Source organism: Muscardinus avellanarius, assembly GCF_963383645.1.
Source record: "Muscardinus avellanarius genome assembly, chromosome: 1".
NCBI lineage: Eukaryota > Metazoa > Chordata > Mammalia > Rodentia > Gliridae > Muscardinus > Muscardinus avellanarius.
In genome coordinates, this window is record NC_137786.1 from 104,703,256 (window position 1) to 104,728,019 (window position 24,764).

Sequence of the window (24,764 nt, forward strand, 5' to 3'; positions counted from 1 at the left end):
TTTTTTTTTTTTTAGACCATAGCATCCCCTCATCCAGCGGCAGCCTTTCTTTCTCTTCATGCCCCAGACTCAGATGAACTTTCCAACATGTGACTTCCTTGCTTTTACTGAGAAGCCCCTCTGGGGCCCTCCTCTGATGTCAGAGGCTCCCAGCTGCTGAGTGACCTTGGGCAGGTCGCTGCATGGGAAGGCGTCCCCAGGCTGTGGATCCATTCTGCTTTCCTGTGCCTGAGCCTCTCCTCCATCACTTATTCTGAACCGAGATCCCGTGCTTCAAAAGTGGCCCACCAATGCGCAATCCCTCTTTCTGTTTTAAATCCCTTCTGCCTCCAAGAAGGGATTTCTCTGTCCCTGTTTCTATCACAGAACACTGCCCTCCTGTAAGCCTCGCTATAAGCTTCTCTGTTAATATTTGTGGGGTGCTGAAAGGGAAAGAGGCAGTTGTGCCAGACGTTCTGGGGTCCGGCCGCCAGGTTTACTCAGTAGCAGGAAATGGCATGCAGTTACTAACGATCCACTTGGCAGACCCCTTAACCCACTTCACGTGGCCTTGCCTTGGCGTTGAGAGGCTCGGCCTGCACCAGGTGCCCTGAGGCAAGTGGATCCCCACACCTGGACTCAGGCTGGCCAGCCAGGTGGCCCCTACAAGCAATCTGGTCCCTCTGTTCCAAACTGTGCTGGGGTAAAGGGCTTTGCAAAAATGTGAAGTGGGCACTTAGAAGTGCATTGCTTACAAATTCAGGCTCGGTGGGCTGAGGGTTAGCGCAGCCAATAGCCAAGGGGACATTTTGGGGTCAGCCAGGTGAGGCCCCCCTCAAGGCGCTTCGGGAGTGCCTGGCACCCAGAACGGATTGATCTAATCGGAGGAGACTGGCAGGGGGAGAAACAAGATCGCCTTCTGGCCATAGTGAGTCCGAGGGCCGCGCTTGCAGCTCCCGTTCTTCTTGAGACCGACGAACCAATTCTTCTCCGCGTGCTTCTTGGATGTGTAGGTGTTGTAATGGTTTTCCTCCAGCCTCTCCAGGAACAGGCACTCCTCATTTGGTGTCTGCTATAAATATGAAACCCAAAGAGGGGGAGCTGTCAGCGAGTGGTTTTAAACAGGGCTCCTCCATTCACCAGCGCCCGTCTCTTGCTCAGAAGGATGGGCATGAGGGAACCATCTCAGGGGGTGGCCGTGAGACACAGAAGGGTCCCTAGCATTTAAATAGCTCCGACCTGCCGCTGCTCCTGCAGCTGTCCCTGTAAGCCTCCTTCCCTCTGCTGTTCTAGGACTCCAGGATCTCCGCTGGGGACACGCTGCTAGACTCTCTGCACCTTTTTTTCTCCTTGGATTCACGATCCACTGACATGGCCATGAGAAAACATTCATAAGAGGCAAGGCCAGACCGTGCACAGTAGGGTTTTTCAAGTTTGGAGCTGAAGAATAAGGGAAAACCTATGACTATTCCTTTCTACCCTAGTGCTTTTCACTAGTAATATCAGAATTTTAACCTCCATATTGTGGACATGAATGCTTGTGCAAAATTTGTCCTAAGCAGAAAATATACACTGGAACTTAAATAATTCTATAATGAAAATAACTATTTTGGTACTGGGTGGGGATTGAACTCAGGGGTACTCTAACTTTGAGCTATACCTCCAGACCATTTTTATTTATTTTGAAATGGGTCTCACTAAATTGTTGAGGCTGGCCTCCAACCTGGGATCCTCCTGTCACAGCAAAAATAATTATTTTTTTGCTACTTAAGAATTGTACTTTTAAAATTTTACAACTTTACTTAAAAATGAAAAGAAAAAGATAACTCCAAAGCCCAGACAAAGGCAACCTTTTTTGTTTGTTTTTTTTTCTGTGTTTTTGTATTGTTTTGTTGAGCAGTGCTGGGGATAGAACCCAGGGCCTTACATAAGCTGCTAGACAAGCACTCTACCACTGAGCTACACTCCCAGCCCTGGGCAACTGCTGATGGTTGATAAACACCCTCCATTGCATCTTTTGCATCTGTGTATATACTCAAGAAATAAGGCTCTATGGATAAGATTTATATTATCAAGATGGCATGTTTTTATCTGCTGTTTCAATATTGGGCAATAAGCCCATAAAAACATATTCAGTATCACTAGCAAGAACAATGGAGGTTAAAAGATTTTTCATGTGTTGGCTTTGGTTAAGACCAAAAGGCCAAAGAGATCACAAGCTGTAGTGTTGGTGAGAGTGTGGGAAATAGGCATTTCCGTGTACCGCTGCTGAATGAGGGCAGTTTGGTGACCACGCTTGTAATCCCAGCTTCGGGAGGCTGGAGGATCACGGTTCACAGCCTGCCTCAGCTACTTAGTGAGGTCCTTTGCAACTCAGTGAGACCCTGTTTCAAAATATAAAGGAAGCTGGGCGTGGTGGCACACACTTGTAATCCCAACGCTTGGGAGGCGGAGACAGGGGGATCGCACAGGTTTGTAGCCAGCCTCGCTGGCTTAAGAGGCCCTATTTCCAAATAAAAATATAAAAAAATGGGCGTCTGGGAGTGTAGCCCGAAGGTAGAAGGTAGAAGGGTTTCCAGGAACCCTAGTACTATATATATAAAGTAGAATGCCCATGGGTTCCATCTCCAGTACCGCAAAAAAAAAAAAAATAAAATAAAATAAAAAAAACATGCATCATCTTTCACCCAGCAATTTCACTTCTAGGAATTTACCCGAAGGGAACAGTTGAACAAGTGTGAATCATATTTTTGAGATGGTGTTTGAAGTACTGGATATAATGACAACAACTGGAAGTGACCTGTGTCCCGGGGGCAAGGCTGCTGGCTGGGCGGGTAAAGGCACAGCTGTACTGGGAAACCTGAGCAGCTGAGTGTGCTGAGCAGGGAAGCTAGCCTTGAGATTACTAAACGGTCCAGTTACTTGAAAAGACCTACCAGCTGATATTTTAACTTGTAATTTATCTGTAAGAAAGTGAGGAGAACCAGTCTTTGACCTTTCCATTTGTCCAGATTTTAGAAACATTTATTGTATTCAAATTTAAGGCAGGTATATTAAAGTCATTATGCGATGTGCTGACCTTCCAATGGCCTCACACATCTGACTTTGCATCTTTTCAAGTTACATGCTTTCTGTAGTCTCTCTTTTTTTTTACTTTTTAATTAAAGTTTTTGATACTGGGGATTGAATCTAGGAGCTTTCTACCTCTGAGCCACACCTCTATCCCTTTTTATTTGTTATTTTGAAACAGGGTCTTGCTGAGTTGTTGAAGGCCTTGCTAAATAGCCGAGGCTGGCCTCGAACCTGCGAGCTTCCTGTCTCAGCCTCCCAAGTACTGGGATTACAGGTGTGCACCACCACACCTGGCACTGCAATCTCTCTCTGCCTGTAGTGATTGATGATTTCCTTTCCTGTAGTTTCCAATAATACTGTTCATTGTTCACTATTTGTGGACACGTTTGTCCAATTAGACTCTAAGCCCTACTGAAGAAAGAGATGAAACCTTGTCAGCCTTGTATTCAACACAGAGCTTTGCAGATGATGGGTATTCACCAGCTAGATAGTGAACTAATTTGGTGTTCTTGTTGTTGTTTTGTCTAGCTGCTGGGGATCAAACTCAGGACCCTGTGCATGCTAGGTAAGTGCCCTAGCACCGAGTTACACCCTTAGTCCTAAAGTTAGCCTTCATTAGTAAGGAACTAGGTAGCAGGAAGTATCCTGTTTCTTATTCACTTACAGTCTTGTGAAGTGACCCTTGGGTGAGACACCTTAGTCTGTCTGGAACAAGATGGGCTATAAATAGAATGTCTAACTGGATAACTGTGCAGCCTCCAGGGGGACCTGGTGCAGACGTTAGCGTGTGATGCGTGTCGTTGGGGTAGAAGGAGGGAGGCAGGATGCACTGTGTGGCCGTGCTCTCCTGTCGGGGTCTATGATAGTGAGGACAGCCACACCCCATAGCCTACACCAGGGCAGCCGACACACACGAGACGGCCGAGTTACAGGCTGCGTGGGCAGGCCAGCTCAGGTGCTTGCTATGTTTGTGTATAGTGGGGGGGATCCACTACGGATCCACGCCTCTCATTGTAATTTTATTTTTTATATTTAGCATCCTTTTTTCCCCAGTTATGTAGGGACGTGATGTACACTTGCTATAAGAGATTTGGAACATCCAGGAAGGCATTCAGATATTGTAAAATCACCCAATTCCCATCCCCAGAGATAACTATATTCATATTTTGGTTATGTAGACTCTTAAACATTTGTGTGTGTGTGTGTGGGTCTGGGGATGGAACCCAGGACATTTGACCTCCGAGCTACAGCCCCTGCCCTATTTTTTATTCTTTATTTTGAAACCAGGTCTCACTGAGTTGCAGAGGGCCTCACTAAGTAGCTGAGGCTGGCCATGAACCGCGATCCTCCAGGTCTCAGCCTCCCAAATGCTGGGATTACAAGTGTGCGCCACCACGCCCGGCTCAAACTTTTTTTTTTTTTTGGTGGTACTGGGGTTCCTGGAAGCCCTTCTACCTCCGAGCTACACTCCCAGACCTATTTTTACATTTTCATTTTGGAAACAGGGTCTCCTAAGGCAGCGTGTGCGGCTGGCTTCGAACCTGCGCGATCCTCCTGTCTCTGCCTCCCAAGCACGGGGATTACAAGCGTGCGCCACCACGCCCGGCTCAAACTTATTTTTTAAATAGCTATGTCCTTTCCACACACACACAAAAGAACCTGGATTAGGATAGATTAATATCTAAAAGTTGTTTAGAGCATGAGGCAGAACCGTGAGGTACTTTAGAACTACTATTTATGTATTTATTTATTTATTGTGGTACTGGGGATAGAACCCTTCTACCTCCGGGCTATACTCCCAGACCCATTTTATATTTTATTTGGAAACAGTCTCTTAAGCCAGTGAGGCTGGCTTTGAACCTGAGCGATCCTCCTGTCTCCGCCTCCCAAGCACGGGGATGACAAGCTTGTGCCACCACGCCTGGCTAGAACTACTCTTTAGAACTTCAGTGTGGAAGACTTAAAAAATCAGGCTTAGAAAGCATATTGAAGTCAAATTTCAGGTGAGTTGTAGTGACAGCTGGGGTGGTGGTGGGGGAGGGGCTGCCCTGCAGGAGGCAGTCACTATCCATTACCAGCCCATTTTCTTTTATTTATTTACTTATTTTGGTACTGTGCATTAAGCCCAGGGGCTTTCTACTTCCTAGCCTTCCCAGCAACATCCCCAGTCTTTTAGGAAAATTTTCAATTTGAAACAGGGGCTTTGCTAAGTTGCTAGGGTTCTTACTAAGTCATGGAGGCTGGCCTCAAACCTGCCATCATCCTGTCTCTGCCTCACAAGTTATAAGCATGCGCCCCCAGGCCTGACTAGTATCCTATTTTAGACAGGCTCACGGTGCGCAAGTAATTTGCCAGAGTGGCAGAGGCATGAGATTTGATTGCAAAGCTGAGACAGTGATTGATGGCTGGTTGATTTTATTACCAATTGGAAAAACTACCTTTCTAAAAAATACGCCCAGTGCAGCAGTTACTGCCTAGGCTCAAACCCCTGGAAGTTGCAGTGTATTTCAGGGAACAACACAGGAGAGGCTGCTATTCTGATGATTCCATCCCTGACCCCTAGGGGGCAGTGTGACAAGCTGAACCATGATCACATGAGCACCTTGGCTCAGCTGACACCTTCAAGAGTTTCCTGTCCCTGCTCTGGCTAAAAGAAACCCTAAACTAAACTCTCCCTACTGGCTGCTCTTTTTTAGACCTCTTCATAAAAGGCTGAAGGAAGGGTATGGCCTGGGTCATGAATTGCAGCCAGGTTTTACCAGCTGTTAGGATATAGAGAAAGGCTCCCTTAAATCTGAAAATAATTGCATACTCTGCACTTACTGGTTTCAGCTCTCTTCAGTTCAGTCTTTTAGTGGCGATACCAAGAGGGGCAAAATCAGGTTACCTGTGTTTCTATTCATTTTTCACAAAGGCCAACATATTCTGGGTCAAAGCTGTATAAAGTATTAACTCTAAGAGGGAAGAAGCAGATGTGCAGGACTCCAGTTACCGAAGGAACATTAGACCATACTTCCCAACGTGGTGCGTTCATCTTTATATCCCTTTCAGCATCTAAGATGGTCCCAAGTCATAGAAGGAGCCATTTGAAAGATTTTGAATTAAGTTATTAACTGTTTCACTCTTTCAGATAGTTCTTCTAGAATAAAAGGGTCTTTTTAAAAATTTTCATATATGACATATAAACTACTAGCGTGTAGGTTATGCAATTTTTATAAAAAGCATCAAGAGACACGCCTATAGCACAGAGCAGGTACATAAGAAACGTTTTGGGGATGAATGGATAAAGTAGGAGGATTAGCTGTTCTGAAACGAGCCCCTGAAGAGTCCCCAAAACATCAATCAACGTTTCCTCTGTCTGTGTGATAGTATACTTGAGTATTTTGAGAGGCTACCACAAGAAACTCTTAGGTTTATACCTAAAATAAGGCAGAGTAAAGAGCGGGAATACTACTGGAAAAAATAACAAACAGAGACTAATTGATGCTTTTACTCTGCACCACTCAGCGTAACGAGGTTTCTGGAAACCTCAGACCTCGGCTGTGTCTGGAGGTGTGTCAGCTTCGTACTTACTGAGCCGTATAAAAGCCCGTCGGTGTCCATGGCCAAGTACTGACCGCTCTCGGTACTCTTTATATACACCTCCCCCACGCTTTCCGCACTGAGTTGCAGCTGAACTGGAATAAAAATGACATGAACAAAAGTAAATAAACACTATGCTCTGGCCTTTGCCGACCGGCAGAGCCCGGCACCGGGGTAGTGGGCGGCGGAAAGTTCTGCTCACTGGCTTCTCAGAGCCACAAGGATGAGCTTCTGGCAAATCAAAACAGAAGTACAGTTCTTTTTTCTTTCCTTTCCAAAAAACCTGTTCATGGGGAGCTATTTATTGTGAGGAGGAGAGACAATGTGGGCTCACTATGTGTCCACCCCGTGGGCTAAAGAACTACCCTGCAGGTGCCTGCCCAGTGCCTCCCTCCTCGCTCTCTCTGTCACCTGGAGGCAAATAATCAGAAGGAAACGGGATCGACTTCCCTGGCTCTGTCACCCCAGAAACCTTGAGATACTGTAGAACAGGCAGCCGGCCAGCCTGAGTGTGTTTGGCTTCAGTTATCAATCTCTTGCACAGCCCCTTTTCATGGCCTGTACCTTCTAGGCATGGGAGAGAGAGAGATTCCTGATGACAGATTGTTTTTAATTTTATTTAAAAAAATTTTTAAATTAATTCATTTATTTTTGTGGTGCTAGGGATGAAACCCAGGGGCATTCTCTCTCCAAGCTACACACCCAGCCCTACTTTTTTTATTCTTTATTTTGAAACAGGGTTTCATATCTGTGTTGCAAAGGGCCTCACTAAGTACCGGAGGTGTCCATGAACCGTGATCCTCCTGTCTCAGCCCCCTAAATGCTGGGATTCCAAGTGTACGCCACCATGCCCAGCTTTATTTTTATTTTTGAGACACAATCCTTGCTATGTTGGTTCAGGCTGGCCTTGAACTCACAATCCTCCTACCTCAGCCTCCCAAGTAGTGGGGATTATAGGGTGTGTGTGTGTGTGTGTGTGTGTGTGTGTGTGTGTGTGTGTGTGTGTGCTGCCACATCTGGCCTTGTTGTTTTTGTTATTATTATTGTTGTTGCTGTTGTTGTTAAATCTGAGATTGTTGTTTTTCCAGAAAGCATATTTTTCCAGGGAGTTAGGACAGTGGCCAGCTGTGAGATGCAGGGAACTCATCCACAATGCTATTCTGTCAGCCCCTTGATCAACTGGGGCCCAGGCCAAGGGGTGTCCCCTGGGTAAGTGTGGAGCAGTTGCCTGGCAATGCAGCTGTGAGCGTGGTTGTTCTCAGCTGGAGGCCCCTTGATCTCATAGGTGACACTGGACAATGTCTGCAGACAATTTAGGTTGTCACTGCAGAGGAGTAGGAGGCTGTTCCCTGCAGGTAGGGGCAGAAGCCAGGGAAGCTGGGAGACATCCACAATGTGCAGGGTACCTCAACAACAAAGAATTATTCACCCAAAGATCCAGGGTGCCCAGATCAAGGAACCTGGAGGTCGAGGCAGGGACCGTGACTCACGCTGAGCTGTACTCTCCTCATTTGCATTGGTGGAAACTCCCAAGGTGCCTTGCACAGACCTGGAGATGTAACTGGAATCCAGTATCCAATTAATAATTATTCTTTGGTTCATGCACACTAGGCTACCTCTGCAGGGAGGTGCTCTGATCATCTCACTTGGAAACTGGAATGAAGTAAGAACTCTGCCAGACAATTTATTTGGTCACCAGACTGCCACAACCATCATTACAACTAGGAGTGAAAACTAGACCAGTGGCCAGGCGTGGTGGCACACTCTTGTAATCCCGGTGCTTGGGAGACTGAGACAGGAGGATCACATGGGTTAGAAGCCAGCCTCAGTTACTTAGTGAGGCTTTCAGCAACTTAGTGAGACTCTGTTTCCAAATAAAATATAAAAAAGGTCTGGGAGTATGACCTGGATGTAGAAAGCCTCTGGGTTCCACCCTCAGTACCACCACCAAACAAAAAAAAAAAAAAAAAAAAGAAAAAGAAAAAGAAAAAGAAAACTAGACCAGTGAAATGGCACCCAAAAACTAGTTCTCTAGAGGAGGAGGGGTTTCTCCGGGGTTCAGTGTATTAGCTGAGGGATAGAGAGGCTGGAACACAGGGCTTTGGTGGCAGTGTAGATCCTGAATGGCCTTTTCTCTGTTTTTACTTTTTAATTTCTCTGAGTAGGAAATCCATTCACATATTTTAAACTTGGAAATGGTGTCAGAGAAGACAGTACGGTCTCCTCCAGCCACACTCCAGTCCTCCCACACATCAGCTCTCCCTTCCCTTGGTGCAGACAGAGAACAGCAGGAAACCCCTCCAGGGCACAGTTTAGAGAGATTATATGCATATATTGCCAAATACACATTCTGCCCCTTGTGTTTTATGAATGATGGTACTATCCGCAGAGGCTTGCACCTTGCTAGTTTTTGCTCAGCAACTGTCAGTACTAAAGGTTAAGTCTGTTCTTTTGCCAGCTGGATTGTGCTGTGTTGGGTACTATACCATCATCATTTAACCACTTCCCTACGGCCACGCCTGTGTGTTCAGGCTTCCTCTCATCACCTGTGACTCCTCCACTGGGTGACACCATCATAGCACCCTATTGAAGACAAGCATGGCCCTGAGGACACATCTCGGTCCTCAGATGTCTTTGCTGTAGGCTCAGGACTTCCCCTAGCTGCCTGTGGCAAGTGAAGTTTATTGAATCACAGGAGAAGACTAGAAGCCTCAGATCTCCTTCCACACACGTTCTGCCGTCTTTGGTGACCTCCGAGAGCATGCTCATGAGAGAGGAGCATTGGTTGAGTGGGATGGGTTGGTTCAAACCCAGCCATACTCTCTGGTTTGAACCTCTGTGAGTTCAAGGTCAGACGTGTACAAGATGGCAGGTAGTCCTCGAGCTTCGCATCTTTAGTTATGGAATGAAGGGAGACGGGTACTCGGGACTTTTTTTTTCTTCCTACTACTCATCTATGTAGGTATTTAGTGAAACACACTATGAAACTCCCAAAAGGCAGGTCCCAAAGGGCAGATCCTTTCCGATTTTTAAGGAAGATTTTTTTAAGGCTTTTAATTTGGTTGTTCACATCTACTTTGTAGCCTTTAGATAGTGCCCATGTGTCTGGCTGTGGGGCTGAGTGGAGTTAACTGCCCTTTGTGGAGCCCTGTCTGCCATGGAAAAGCCTCCCGGAGGTGAACAAGAGCTGGAGGCCTGCCCAGCACCGCACTCCAGCCCTCAGCCCCGAGCCCCAGCGCCAGGGCTGTAGCACTGCTGAGAGTTCGTCTCAAGAGTTTCCTCTGTAAATATTATTTCTCCAGGATGTCCAAGTTTCATAGCTCATTTTCACTGGATTTCTTTCTGGCTAAGTTTCCTAAACATATATCCTTCTGCAAGCAGGGCTGGCAGGAAGGAATGACACCCAGCTGAGCTGCTCGTGTAGCTGAGTAGGTGTTCAACTCTCTGGGGGTGACTTCATTCCAGTGTTTTAGACCTACATCCTCTTGTAGATGCTTCTGAGGAAGAGTGAAGAGAGAGAGAGAGAGAGAGAGAGAGAGAGAGAGAGAGAGAGAGAGAGAGAGGCACCCGAGTGAGGGCCTGGCCACACCAGGAGGCATGTTCAGGATGGAGGGCTGCTACACACACACACACACACACACACACACACACACACACACTCATCTGCCAAGTACTGGGACTGTGCTCAGTGTCAGACACGGTCCCTGCACCCAGGGTTTACAAAGGATTAGGGACAGACACAAGAACCAAATGACTGATAAAACAGTAACAAAGACTGCTTGCTTTTGAGCAAAACCAAATAGAAGTTCAGAAACTACCATAAAAGTTCTCTTTGTTTTTCTCTCTACATATAATTTCCCTCCTTTTTCTCTTTTAAAGAAAAGCAGAAAGTAAGATACAGAAAAAGAAATGGTGGGAATACAGTAAACAATGATGAAAATCTTGTAAAAAGCATGCATAGTATAGCTCATGAATATATATGTAGTAAAATATGATTATCTGCACTAAATACAGATGAGATTCACACAGTAGCTGATCTGGGAGGATAAGGAGGAGGACGAGGACTGGAGAAAGGAATGGAGGGGATGCCCCTTCATCTTCACGCTTTTTTCTTTAAAAAATACTTGTGAGGCTCTCTCTGAGTGATCCGGCTGCCAGTGTTTGCTGGTCTTTGGTGTGTCTCTTGTACACATTTTTCTGGTTGACTACATACAGATCTATGAGCTATGATTTGTCTTGTGCAAAGTTTTCATCAAAGATTTACCATCTCCCACAGTTCTCCTTCCTACCTGTCAGTGTGGTAGCTATACTTTAAAGCTCATTCTTAATCAATGGGTAAACACTTGGAGTTGGCCAAGACTCCCCTTTCCTGTCCCTGGTGTCCTCTGAAGATGTTCTAGAACCCAGCTCAAGCTTGACCGCTCGTTGCCTTGAGACCAGAGCTTAGGGATTCATAACAGGTGGTTCTTCCTGGGACCCAGCAGTGATGGGGCAGCAGGACAAGATAAGCACCCACAAGAGCTACAACTTCTCCACCATGTTAGCACCCAGAGCCAGGGGTGGAAGACTTGCCATCTGTGCCCAGGAAGGGCCTTGGCTCTGCGCGTCCCAAGAGTGAGGTGAGGTGCAAGTTCTTGATAAAAAATGAAGTAGTTCATAGGGCACTTCTTTTTCCAGATCTAAGATGAGGACAGCAACTTCTGACTTATCAGAGTAGAAAGCAACTTTTTAGCCTGTACTCTAGTGGCAAAATAAATTTCTTAGAGAAATTCAAATTGACAGTCGTAAAAATGCACTCGAAGAGGGCTGGAAGTATTGGGTTGGTGGATTTGTGACCATAAGTATCTCCAGTAGAATCTAGACTCCTGCTCTTTTTTATTTATTTATTTATATTTTTGTGTGCTGGGGATTTTGTGCAGGGCCTTTCTCATGGTAAGCTAATGTTCTACCACCAAGCTACCCCCCCAACCCACCCTACTATTTTAGAAACACGGACAAGAGGTCCTCCCTGGGCAGCGCATCTCACTTTTCCAGCCTGCTTCCCCAGAAGGTGTGGGCATGGCGTGCTGGCTTATTCTGGGTTGAAGACTTCCCGTCCTTGGCCGTGTTTACCCAAAGTGAGGTCAGCCTCATTCAGAACTCAGGGAGGTTGTTTCATGTCAGTGGCGTTTATAATTAAAATGTAGCCACAAGCCAGGCTCCGCAAAACATTAAAGAAAGGGAAAGGGAAGAAACTGGATTTGAGAGGAAAAAATTCCAGTGGTTTGGAACACACACACACACACACACACACACACACACACACACACGAGAGAAAAATTCTTTTCTTGAAACCTGTAAAGTTGTCTGCTCGTTGAGTATGTGAAAGAGGTGCCTGAAAATTCTTGATTTAGTCCAGAGATTGAGTTATATACACATGATATAAATATATATGGTATATATATGATAGAAATGTGTCATCTATATTTTAAAGTTTAGAGAAATCCCTCTGTATATGCATGCATATGCAGGTAACAGGTGAGGAGAAGGGCCAGGGAGTCTTTTATATCACATATGACCAAGTTTGGGATACTGTGCCAGGAGGGCGCTCTAGCCCGCGGACCTCCTTCTCTCCTGGCTTGCTGGCAGCAGGGCTGGCTGTGTCCCCCGTGGCCATTTGGAAAGTCATCTCAAGTGGGCCCAGGCTGGTGGGGAACAAAGTGCTTTCACCATTAAGTTCTGAGTCACATCAACCCAGACAGCGGAAGTCTGGACTCCCCAAAAGTATGGGTAGGGAGGGATTTCGCTGAAGAGCAGTCTGCCCTGCTCAGAGGGTACAAAGTAGGACTCTTTGACCAGCGAATTTGCATAGTGCCTGTAGGATGTGGCTGGGTTTATAAATATTTGATTGGCACACACTTTGTATAGTGAGCAACACTGCTAATCCTCCTCCCCTCACTGGCCCCAGGGAGGCGGAGGCTGTGGGCCTCAGGACGAGGTGTGGGCTGGGGATGCCAGCGAGCAGGCCATAACACCATAGTTATTTTGTGGTACTGGGGATTTAACTAGAAGCATTCTACCTCTGAGCTACACCCTCAGATCCTTTTATTTTTATTTTCAAGCAGGGTCCCACTAAGTTGCTGAGGACAGCCTCAAACCTGTGATCTTCCTGTCTCTGCCTCCCAGGTAATCCTGGGATTACAGGTTTGCACCACTGAGCCAGGCTCAAAAAAAATCAAAGGGTGAGATGAGGAAGGCCCAGAAGCCTAGGGATAATGATGACGATGATGTTGATGTGTGCCTGGCAGTGTGCTGAATACTTTCACAAGCACTGTCACATTTCAGATTCCCACTCTCCCCTGAGGTGGATACTGTTGTCGTTCTTAGTTTTAAAATGAGGAAGCTGAGGCACTTAGGAGAGAAGTAACTGCCCCAGGGTGACATATAACTAGTAAGTAGTGGTGATGGACCCTGTACCGCTCTGACCCACACCAGGCTGGAGACTCCAGCGGGTTTCATTAGTTTGTCAGTTGAAGCCACTGTGGTGGGATTGGTGTCAAGGGTGGTGGTGATATGTGTAAAGAACCTGTTTCAAAATAAAGATGAAAATATAGGGCTGGGGGTCTAGCTTTGAGGTAGAATGCCCTTGGGTTCCATTCCTACCTAGCACAGAAAGAAAGAAGAAAAGAACAAAAGAAAGAAAGAAAGAAAGAAAGAAAGAAAGAAAGAAAGAAAGAAAGAAAGAAAGAAAGAAAGAAAGCAAGCTCAGTTTTGGAAACGGAAGAGGCAGTCTGGCCAAGCTGTCTCCATGATGACCTGGTCACCCACCCACCCCCACCCCCGTTCGCCTCCATGTTCCCAGGATGATGGAACCTCCTGGGCTTTGTCGAGGTAAAAAGGAAAGAGCCCGTCACAGTGCCCAGCACTGACAGTGCTTCATACCCATCCACAGAATATGTTGTTGAGTTTGAGTTGATCTGCCATCAATATAATTCACTCACTCATCAAGTGAATGTCTACTGGGCATTATATACCAAAAGGCAGGCAGCATATTGACCACAGAAATGCACTGTTGAGCATTAAGAGACAAAGTCCTGTCCTCAGGGAGTCCAGCGAGAGTAATCACACAAGTAAATGTAGAGTTTGACTGCAAGAGGAGCTGCGGGCTCTCCAGGCGCTTCTCAAATGCCCCACATCCAGAATGGAGCTGGCCATCTTCCCCTGCACCTGCGCCTCCTCCAGGACCCTCACATGGGGGCCCATTGCCCGCCTCTCAGAGTTAAAGCTCTGGTGTCAGTGGGAGCCTTCCACAAGCTCCCTCCATGGGCTCCTGAACCTGAAGCTCTCCCTGTTTGGTAGTACCTGGCGTCGGCGGTACCACAGTGTAACCAGCGTTCACAGCATATTGGATAATCGCCTCCAACTGTGATCTGAGGTGCCTTCTCTACGTGTAGAAATTCTAATCAGTGGAAACATTCACCCAGGTCTGTTGAGATGGCTGCACACAGCATCCCTATGGTGAGGGACTTGGAGACTGACTCTTCTACAGGTCAAAGAAGACAAATGTTGACAACATCCCAACTCTGCCCAGGGCAGATCAACTAGTAGAGGATGTGAAGGGAATTATTTTTGCCTTGTGGCAAAAATACAGGCATATAGTTCTATCTTGTGGGATTTATATAGATTTCTTTAACTATGATTGGCTTAGAAATTTTCTTTCTGAAGGAAGTTTTGGTGTGATTCTCCACCTGTCACAACAGTTTCCAGTTATGCTCAGACTAATGACCAAGGAATAGAAATCAAACCCTTTGCCAGACCATACGGGTACAGTTACCAAGGGCATCAGCCCCATGCCTATTTGAGAATAACCCTTGAGATTTCTAAGGGCCGTAGAAGTTTCACCACTGGGCAGAAGAGGGCGACAGAACCACATTCACTCAGAGAGTGCCTCTGTGCCCAGGAGGACTCATCTCCCCTCTGGGATCTTATTAGGGCAATCAGTTCCATTCCACAGGTGAGGAAACTGAGCATCTGACGGTAAAAGGTATTCCCCAAATTAGACAGCATCGGACACCGGAAACTGGAGGAGTCATAGAGCAAAACAACTTGAGCTTCTTTTGCAGAATACTGATGCAACATGAGAGAATATTACCCAGCTTGAAAGCAGAGGAGCAGGAATATGAACTCACGCTTTCCAACTCCCAATCAGGGCTCCTGACTCTGCGTGTGTGTGTGTGTGTGTGTGTGTGTGTGTGTGTGTGTACTATCCAGTGCTGGCACTGATATGTTAGAGATGGATTTCTACCCACCTACCCTACTTACTCTGATTTCTGTTCCCCCAGCCCTTGTCCTTGGTTCTACAGCAAGCAAGTTAATAGGCCCACATAGCAACTCTAAATGCTGGCAGAGGGACCTTGAATCAAAGCCTGAATCCAGACCCTTGCCCTTCCTGAGTGATGGTATTATAGAAGAGGGGAGGCTAGGGAAGGTCCTTAATATCATACTGCATTTCCACAAGCTGTAGTGAATATAGAGAAACTTTGATGATGGTAACAGTTCTATGAACCACCATGTGCTGAGCTCTTGCTCTGGGGCAGGCACTTTGGCAAGAACTTTCACTCTATTATCTCATTCAGTTCTCCCGAGAGACCTGTGAGGCCAGTCATATTATCATGCTTACTTTACAAATGGGAAAATAAGGCCAAAAGGGTTGAGTAACTCACCCATGCTCACCGCACAAGTAATCTGGCATCACTTGGATGCAGGCATCTTTACACACACCCACAGCCACATTGTGCAGTGTTCCAAAGGTTCTTGGCATTTTAAGTCAGGCCTGGATTCATGACAGACCTCAAAAGTTGTTCTAAAGCTGGACATGGTTGTGCCTGCTTGTAATCCCCGCGCTTGGGAGGCTGAGACAGGAGGATCGCACAGGTTCGAAGCCAGCCTCAGCTATTTAGTGAGGCTCTCAGCAACTTAGTGAGACCCTGTTTCCAAATAAAATAGAAAATAGGTCTGGGAGTATAGCATGGAGATAGAAAGCCTCTGGGTACCATTCCCAGTACCATCACAAAAAAAAAAAAAAAAAAAAAGTTGTTCTAGTGCCGTGTACCCACAGCCAGTCTATCATGTCGGGGATGGAATGGGTGCTGCATTTGTAAGGAAATCTCAGCTACTGAACCTTTTGTTACCCCACAACTCAGGCTTTCCCAGAAAGGCCAGCTTTACCTCAAAGAGCACATCGCCAAAATGGTCTTTACCATTCTGGAGACTGGAGCCTTCCCGTTGATTCAGAAAATTAATAAGACTTATTAGAGACATTTAAGCCCAGAGAAATTAAAGCCTGTTTCCCTGTGTTTGTGATCAGATTACATAAATGATGTATTGGGCCTGACACAATGAATTACAATTGAAGTTCATTTATTTGCAATAAACTTTGCTTATGTTAAATGTATTAATGTACTAGTCTTTTATTTTTTGGCTTATTCTGATACTTATATTTCACTGAGTATAAAGCATGCAGGGCCCATTTGAAGACAAGTCATCAAAACAAAGTCTGTAACACAGAATCCTGCAGCTGCCAGCCCCAGCCTCAGCTTCCTACTCTTCAGCTCCAGGTCTGAGTGGGGGGCGGGAGGGAAGGGATGATGCCACCCGGCCAGCAACCCGTGTACTTGGGGGTGGGCAGCACGGAAGCACACGTCAAGCCCGCAGCCTTCAGTGCACATCCGGGGAGTATTTAAGACTCCCAGATCATAAACCCGCACCTCAAGGCAGCCAGTGCTGTGCATTTCATGTTAAAGCCAGTCTCGCGGATCCTTATTTTGTGCCTGTGCACAGGTGCCTCCTGATTTCACACACACTTTTCTTTTCTTGATCTGTGGCCTGTCTGACTCTTGAGGTTTCAGCCCCTCTAAGCAGGAACCAGGTCTGACTTTCAACTTCTCTACAACATCTAAAGCCTTAGTGGTTCTCACGGAGTCTCTGAAATATCACAGTAGGACCCAGACACTTGGTATCAAGCATCCACCCAGCAGCAGAAGTACTGAGGCAGAAGGAAGAGGTCTTTATACTTAGTCAAGAAGATTCTTTTTTCTGAAGCCATACCTCCATTTATCAACATCCTCTGAGAGGCTGGCTGCTGGGAAAGCCTGAAGAGGGGGTCAGCCTTTGGCTCCATGGCTCCCCACTTCCGGCTTCTAGAGAGTCTGCAGAAAGACTTTACCCCGCCTGACCACAGCCACATCTGCATCATGTGCAGCGGGAAAGCTGCATAATTTATGATGTGCAAGACTCCGGTTATGGACCAGGATTTCTAAATCAAGCCCAGAGGAAACATAACCTGGAAAGTTCGTTAGCCTGAAATCAAGCCCATATCTTTGTGCAGGATTTACTGTCCCTGCCCATCTAGCCTCTTCCCATCATGGAGTAAGCAGGCCCCAGCCAGCCTCAGGGGCTGGATCGCTGGCTAGTTACGAAAACCTGGGAATACATCCAGCTAGTGAACACCGGCAGCCCGTTTGTGTTAGGTCAGCAAAGAATTACGGTTAAAAACTTGAAATAGGACACCTTTGGGTAAGTGGTGGCCCGTAACTTCCTACTTTCCAAACCCAGGCCCTTTGCACATGTGTGTTGTCTCTACCTCTGGATGCACCAGGCCTGAAAGGACCTTGGAGGAGAGGGTACCAGTACTTAGTTACCAGCCTCCACCCATCCTTGACTAAGGACGACAGACAGTGAGAGGGCATGATTCAGAAAGCTGCTTACTGTGCAGGTCGCTCCTGTCCCTCGTCCCGTCCACTGTGCCATCCGGGAGGATCCGCAGGAAGTGGCCTCCGTTGCTACAGTAGAGCAGTTTGGGCTTCTTGTAGTTGCCTGGAGGCAGGTTGAACTTCTCGGTCAGGGCCGTAAAGGTGGTGATTTCCCCTTCGGCCATGGCTCCTCAGTGGCAGGCAGGTGGAGGCGATTTCAGGACTGTAAGAAATTAAACAAACCTGTAGGATGTCCCTCCCATGAAGGCAGGATGGACTCTCAGCAGAGAACTGCTTCGGGACCCAGGGCTGCCGGTCAGCTTGCGACCACAGACTGGCCAGGTGATAGCCACAGAAGACGGGCCTGGGAGGTGACTGCTGGCTAGGGAAGGAGGGTCCTGGGCCTGCAAGGGCTATTCAGGGCATTTCTCTTTCCAATTGGACGTGGCTTTGAACCAAGCTGTGCATTTTTTAGAACTTTAAATTTAATCATTTGGCCATGGGGAAAAAATCATGTCTCGGTCCCTTCTGGTCCACACACATCCTCAAATTAAACACTGAAGTTGTACTAAAATAACACCCAGGGTCTGGCTGAAACCCACAAAAGCCGAGAGGCCAGGACTGAGGTTCTGCCCTCCACCCTCACACTGTTTTGACTGGGTGTCGCCGGGCCCTTGTGCAGGAGAGAGCCCAGTTGGCCAGACATTTGGGGACCTGTGAGCAAAGGACACAGCAGAGACAGCAAAGGGTTAATATGTGAAGGAAACATCCTGGGGTTGGGTGGGGGACAGAACCGAGCCAGGAATTAAGGCAGGTGGAGCAGGTTAAGGGAGATTTTTAAAGAGCAAAAACTGCGCCAAAGGAAATTTTATGAGCTAGATCACTAAATGACTAAGAGGTTCTCCTATCGCATAGAGAAGTCAGGTCTGTCCCTCCACAGCAGCCATCCTCATCTCATTGTTTCCTAATGTGAGACTTACTTGTAACACATAAACTACCATATTGCATAGTGTTTTACATGCCCGCTGTGTACAAATTTATATTAGTAGAATAAAATGCATTAATTATTGCCCCAAAGGTTGGAAAAGGAATCCAGTGAATGTTAGAATTTTAAAACATGTATTCCCCTGCTCCTGCCATTTAGAAGGAAGGACTGGTGACTTCAAAGACTGTATAAGAAAGTGGCCACAAAAGCCAGAGGGCTCGTGCTGGCGCTTTGCTCATGAGTGAGTAGGTGCTAACTGTACACATGGATTATCAGGCGCTCTTACAATATAATGACCGTCATCATCAACATATTCTGGGCTGCAAGTTAGTGCTTGTTAGCCTCACCATGACCCTTTGATGTGACCACTATATTTGTAAAATGAAATTAAAGCTTAGAGATGTTAGCCACGTGTGGTGGTGCACACTTGTAATCCCAGCATTTTCGGGAGGCTGAGACCGGAGGATCGTGGTTCGCGGACAGCCTCAGCTACTTAGTGAGGCCCTCCGCAACTTAGTGAGACCCTGTTTCAAAATAGAGAATAAAAAAAATAGGGCAGGGGGTGTAACTCGAAGGTAGAATGCCCCTGGGTTCCATCCCCAGACCCGCAAAAAAAAAAAAAGCTTAGAGATGTTAAATGACCTTTCCAAGGTCAACAGCGAGAAGTGTTGAGCTAAGCCTCAAAATGGATCTGTGAATACAAAGCCCCAACCTGTCCTTAATCACCATGAAAAGTTTAAGTGATTTCAGTGATACTGCAGTATTATTACTACATGTGGGGGTCTCACTGTTGTCTGGCGTGTACACCCACCTCCCTAAGCTTGTCATTCATCTAGTTTTTCATTTGTGACCTAAATGTTGGCAATCGCCTCTGCTTTTGCTCCCCTGCCAGCCTTGAAGCAAGACTTCATGCATTTCCCTATTTCAGAAGAAATCCCAACCACCAGCACTGTGAACTCACAGGTGCCCTGCCTGTTACCCGCCCGGCCCAGCAGCCAACTGGGGGAGCTGCTCTCATGGAAAGCAGTCCTGTCATGAATCAAGGCGCCAGTTTGGATAATTTGTCCTTTGACATTGTAATTAGGGCTTGTGTTGGAAGCCTCTGTTTGTTTTCTCTGCCTCTGACATTTTAGTGCTTCTGGTACATTTTTCCCAATCTGTAACTACATGGGCCGTTCACTGGCCCCAGTTTCAGCTGGTCCTTAGGAGGGACTTACCTATATGCAAAAGAAAATTCTGCATATGCCATATAAACTAGAAAGTCAGACCATCCCAAATAGTTCCTCCACATATAGTAAAACTCCGAACATTTCTTTTTACATAATACAATAGCAGGCTGAAAATTAATTGTATCTACATGGATTTCACAGGGAGAACTGTAGTTTACCTTGTACAACACACTGTATTTTCTTCCAGACTCTGTCTCTTCCAAACCCTTCTCTTTAATCCCAAGCCTCTTTGTCTCTCTGTGCCTGTGTCTGTCTCTGGCAGCCTCTCTACTTGGCCTCACTTTTACCTCCATTCCTCCTCTACTCCTTTATTCCCCCACCCATGCTGGGGATCAAACCCAGGGCTTCATGCATGCTAAGCACGTGCTCTAACAGTGAGCTACAACTTCAGCCCGCTGGATCTCCTCCTGATGGAAAGCACTTGAGCTCTTCCAGATGTGAGAATCTTCACCCATTACTTATCTATTAGCCCATCACTACCAGACCTCTATGCTTTAACCCATTTAGCCCAATTTGCAATTCTGCAAATATTTTAATGAAATTGACAAAGGTACATCAAATAGGTTGGGGAAATCACAATCTAGCGATTATATATTGTGTCTTAGTATTACCATATTTATTATATTACATTAAGCATATTACATACTGTGTTGAAGGGTGTGTGTGTGTGTTACTGGGGATTAAATCCAGGAGTGTTCTGCCTCCGAGCTACACCCATAGCCATATTTTATTTTTTTATTTTGAAATAGGGTCTAGCTATATTGCCTCAAACCTGTGATCCTCCAGTCGCAGCCTACCAAGTACTGGGATTATAGGCATGTGTCACTGTTCTTGTTTTAAGTTTTTATAGATAGTACACATCTGGGACAATGGAAAAAAATTGGTTAAAAAACAACTAAGAGACAGTACAATTTGTTTTGTATACAGAGACAATAATTACATTCTAGTGGTTGCCATTTAACTGTAAAAATTGTCAGGTGTATTGTCAATCTTATGCAGACAGAATTCTGTTCCTGTCTTTGAGTCTCTGAGCATGAAAAGCCCTTATTTCTAACTTTATTTACAGTTTACCTTTATTTTGAGCTGTTGTTGGTCCAAAGTTCTTTAACTGTCTGTTAAAGAATAAAAATAAAGGAAGTATATGACATGATAAAACCATAAGGCAACAACCTTAGCAGGCCCTCGGGGGTTTACACAAATTGCTCCAATAAATGACTCCATTAACTAAGTGGAATCAGGCATTAAGCAGGATGGAAATTTATGAGCTCTGCTTCTCATTACTATTTCCTTTTTATTGGCTGTCAGGGGAGGGGATTATCTATGTGTGAGCTGGGAGAAGCTCAAGCCCAGTGGGCTTCATGTCACTGTTATGCATTAGGCCCAACCCTCAGGGATTTGGGGCACTGGTGAGATTTTAGAAAAGCCAGATGATATTCTTGATTTGTCAGTGACACCGGCATGAGAGGAACCAAGCCTATTGGAACTGCGTCAAGGCTGACATACTTGGTCAGCTGTGGTCTCTGGAAGAGACTCTAACTTGGACCCATGGACAGGATGTCAAATGTATACTCTCGCCCAGGAACATGGCAGTCACTTCACAGTGTGGAGTAGAAAGCGACCACAGCCCTACCCTACTTGCAAACAAAGTGGCCCTGGGAGCATGATGGGTCCCTCCTTTGGAGATGTTTCTGTTAATAAGCCCAACTCTACCTACTACATCGAATTGCCTGAAGGATCAAATGGGCACAATGTTCACAGAAGCATTTGTGCAGGTGTTAAACCATGACCCAGCCTGTAGGTGAGGTCTGGTGTACTCTATCTCAGCTGTGGGTAAATGCTTAATTTTATTTTATTTTATTTTTTTATTTTTATTTTTATTTTTTTAATTGGTGCACTGTATTCATACATCATAGTGGGATACAAACTTTTGTAGACATACATGCACACATTGCCCAGTCAGCCCCCACCCAATCCCCACCCCATTCTCTCCCCATCCCTCCCTCCCATGCTTGGCTTAGTGGTTGACATCTAGTATTATAGCAATTTATCCAAAATTAAAAATTATAATCTCACATAACAGTTTCATTTGTCTGATACCAAGCTTTTGATGACTTAAAGATAACATTTCAATATTTCTTTTTACTTTCTTTCTTACCAGAGAATATTTTTTTCTATATTTTTTAGGTGAAACTATCATATATTTATATATTTATTTTTCAGGAAAAAAAAATCTATCCTAATATAGAATATGGACTCTAGATACCCAAAACGATCTTGAAAAAGAACAAAGCTAGAAGATATATATTTTCTTATTTCAAACCATATAAAGCTACAATAATTGAAACAGTGTAGTACTATTCTAAAGGCTGATATATAAACCATTGGAGTTAAATAAAAGCCTAGAGATAAATTCTTCCCTATATTGTCAAGTTATTTTTGACAAGGTTTCCACGAACATTTGGTGGTGGAAATAATAATCTTTTAACTAAATATTGTTGAAAAATAATAATTACATGGAAAAGAATAAAATTGGACCCTTACCTAATCCCATATACAAATATTAACTCGAAATAGATAAAAGACCTAAATATAAATCTTAAGACTATAAACTTTTAGAAGAAAATCTGGGTCATAAAACCTCACAACATTGAAATTGGCAGTGATTTCTTGGATATGATTTCAGTGGCACAGGCAACAGAAGAGTATACAAACTCCCTAAAAAATAAAAAAAATATTGTATATCCAAAGACAATGTAAACAGAGTTAAAAGTTACTGATAGAATGGGATAAAATATTTCCAAATACTATATCTGAAGGTATATTAATATTCCAACTAGAAATCCTAAAAATTAGCAACAATAAAAGCAAACAATACAATTTAGAGATAGGTAAAAGACTAACATAAATAATGAATCTCCACATATAACCAATCTTAGTTGTCTGTTGGATGGAAAATCTTGTTTCTCTGGTTCTGGTGTGTGTTACCTATTTCTTCTTTGTAGTTAATCTCTTTGAGTATTTTCTCTAGCGCTGGTTTTGAAGACATAAATTCCTTCAGTTTCTGTTTGTTATGGAAGCTTCTTATTTCTCCATCTAATTTGATAGAAAGTTTTGCTGGGTAGGAAATTTTTGGCTGGAAGTTGTTTTCTTTCAGAGTTTGGAATATGTTACTCCAAGCCCTTCTGGCTCTCATGACTTGGTTTGGGAAGTCTGGAGTGATTCTAATTGGTTTGCCTCTGAATGTCACTTGGCCCTTTGTTTTTGTTGCCTTTAAGATTCTCTGCTTGGCTTCCACAGTGGTCATTTTGACAATTATGTGGCGTGGGGATCCTCTTCTCCGATCCTGTCTAAAGGGAGTTCTATAAGTTTCCTGGACCTGTGTATCGACCTCTTGCTCTATGTTTGGAAAATTTTCTTCTATTACTTCCTTGAAGAGATTGTTGATCCCTTTGATTTCACTTTCTTTTCCCTCCTCTATTCCAATTATTCTTAGGTTAGCTCTCTTAAAATGGGCCCATATTTCTTCAATATCAGATTCCTGCTGTCGGATATTTTTTTCTAGATTAGAAACTATGCGTTCATTTTTGGAATGATCATCTTCTAAGAGTGAGATTCTGTTCTACATGTGTTCTAATCGATTGTTTGTGCTGTGAATTGAGGCCTTTACTTCATTAATTGCATCCTTTATCTCTTTTTGGCTCTCTCTGAGTTCTTTTCGAAGCACCTCTATTATTTCTACAGTTATTTTCCTGATTTGATTTCTAGAAATCTCTGATTTTCTGTTTTATTGTGTTCTGATGTTGTGGGGTTGTGGGCATTCATTGCTCCAGAGTTATTCCTCTTTCCCATGATTTCGGAAGTTTGTGCCTTCTCTGGGTTCTTCCCTTGGGTCGCTATGACTTCACTTAAGGTGTTCTGGATTTCGAGTCAGTAGTATCTCAGACCCCACTACTCCTTTACTGGGTTGTATCACAGTCTCCGACCCAGAGAGTCGATAGAAGCTGCTTTAGACTGTGGGGGGTGCCAGGTTGCACGTTCTTCTATGGTGTGATATCTCTGCCACCGCCTCTCCCCCACTGGGTCAAGTCCCAGGGAGTACAGTACTGGGATTTCTCCTCTGGGGCCCACAATTTGACTCACTGTTCTTGAGTACGCAGATGTAGCTGTACTGGACTCGGTGAATTCGGTGCTGCTGCCGCCGGTGGCAATATGGAGCTGCTGCTACACCCTCGGCCGTGAGGCTGGCATATTTCTTCTTGGTTTTGAGTTCCACTCTGAATCTCTGCAGCGTGTGCTGAGCTCAGCCACTGGGAGCTTTAGATGCTCCCTGCGTGGAGAAATCCTGCCTGGCTGTTCTGCAGCGGCTCACCTCGGCTTGCTGTAGCCATCCGGTGAACTCGCCGCTGCCGCCGGCAGTATGGTGCTGCTGCCGCGTCCTCAGGCGTGAGGCCAGTGTATCTCCTCCGTGGCTCTGAGCTCTTGTTCTCAATCCACTTTCTCTCTGGAGCCTGGTGATTATTTTGTTTCTCTGGTGATGGTGTTTTCTGGCTATGAAAGGCGCTGATTTTGTGGTAATGGAGATTGGTTGTTAGCGGGGCTCTTAAGTCCTGCTTTTCTTGGTCGCCATCTTCCCGGAAGTCCAAATGCTTAATTTTATATAATTTTTCAATTGGTTTGAAAATAGAACTTTTTGTTGTTTTTGTTTTGTAGTGTCAAGAAAGTACTTCACCACTGAGCTACATCCCTATCCCTGAGAAAGTTTTTCATTCTCTCCTGTATTTGGCAGAAATTGGCTAGGCTCCTACTTCCATTACTTAGTCCAAAAGTATAGCAGAGAAGATGAAAGAGACAAAGGCAAGAATGGTTGTACAAGAGAGAATCCAGGTTATTCTTCTAGGCTTAGTTTTCAGCTAATCAATAATTATTGAATTTATATTTGTGACACCTGCTATTTCTAGGAGATATTTGTGCTCAGCTTGGCTCTGATGACTAAGCTGGAAGAATTATGATTCTAAGAATCAATGCATATCTAACACTGATATTTGTTATTTGTTTTTGTTATTTTAACCCCTGCCACTACTTATTAAATTTAGAATACTCACAAACCAGAGTATTTTGCAAATTGTATAAAAGAGTTGAAGTTGGATGTGTGAGTATCCATTAAAGTGATAATTAGACACACCCTCA

The 24,764-nt window shown here is 45.0% G+C and overlaps 1 protein-coding gene across 2 annotated transcripts; it reads right to left on the bottom strand.

The window, feature by feature from the left end:
- Positions 1-856: 856 nt before the first annotated feature.
- On the bottom strand, positions 857-17,548 carry FGF1 (fibroblast growth factor 1; the record flags this gene model as incomplete). Of its 2 annotated transcripts, none has more annotated exons than XM_080712679.1 (3): positions 857-1,048; positions 6,625-6,728; positions 17,380-17,548. In XM_080712679.1, 3 exons carry the CDS (start codon positions 17,546-17,548, stop codon positions 857-859), a joined length of 465 nt encoding a protein of 154 aa, XP_080568805.1. The 2 variants fall into 2 exon arrangements, with proteins under 2 accessions (XP_080568805.1, XP_080568804.1); XM_080712678.1 differs by having other exon boundaries at positions 857-1,051.
- Between the last annotated feature and the right edge of the window lie 7,216 nt (positions 17,549-24,764).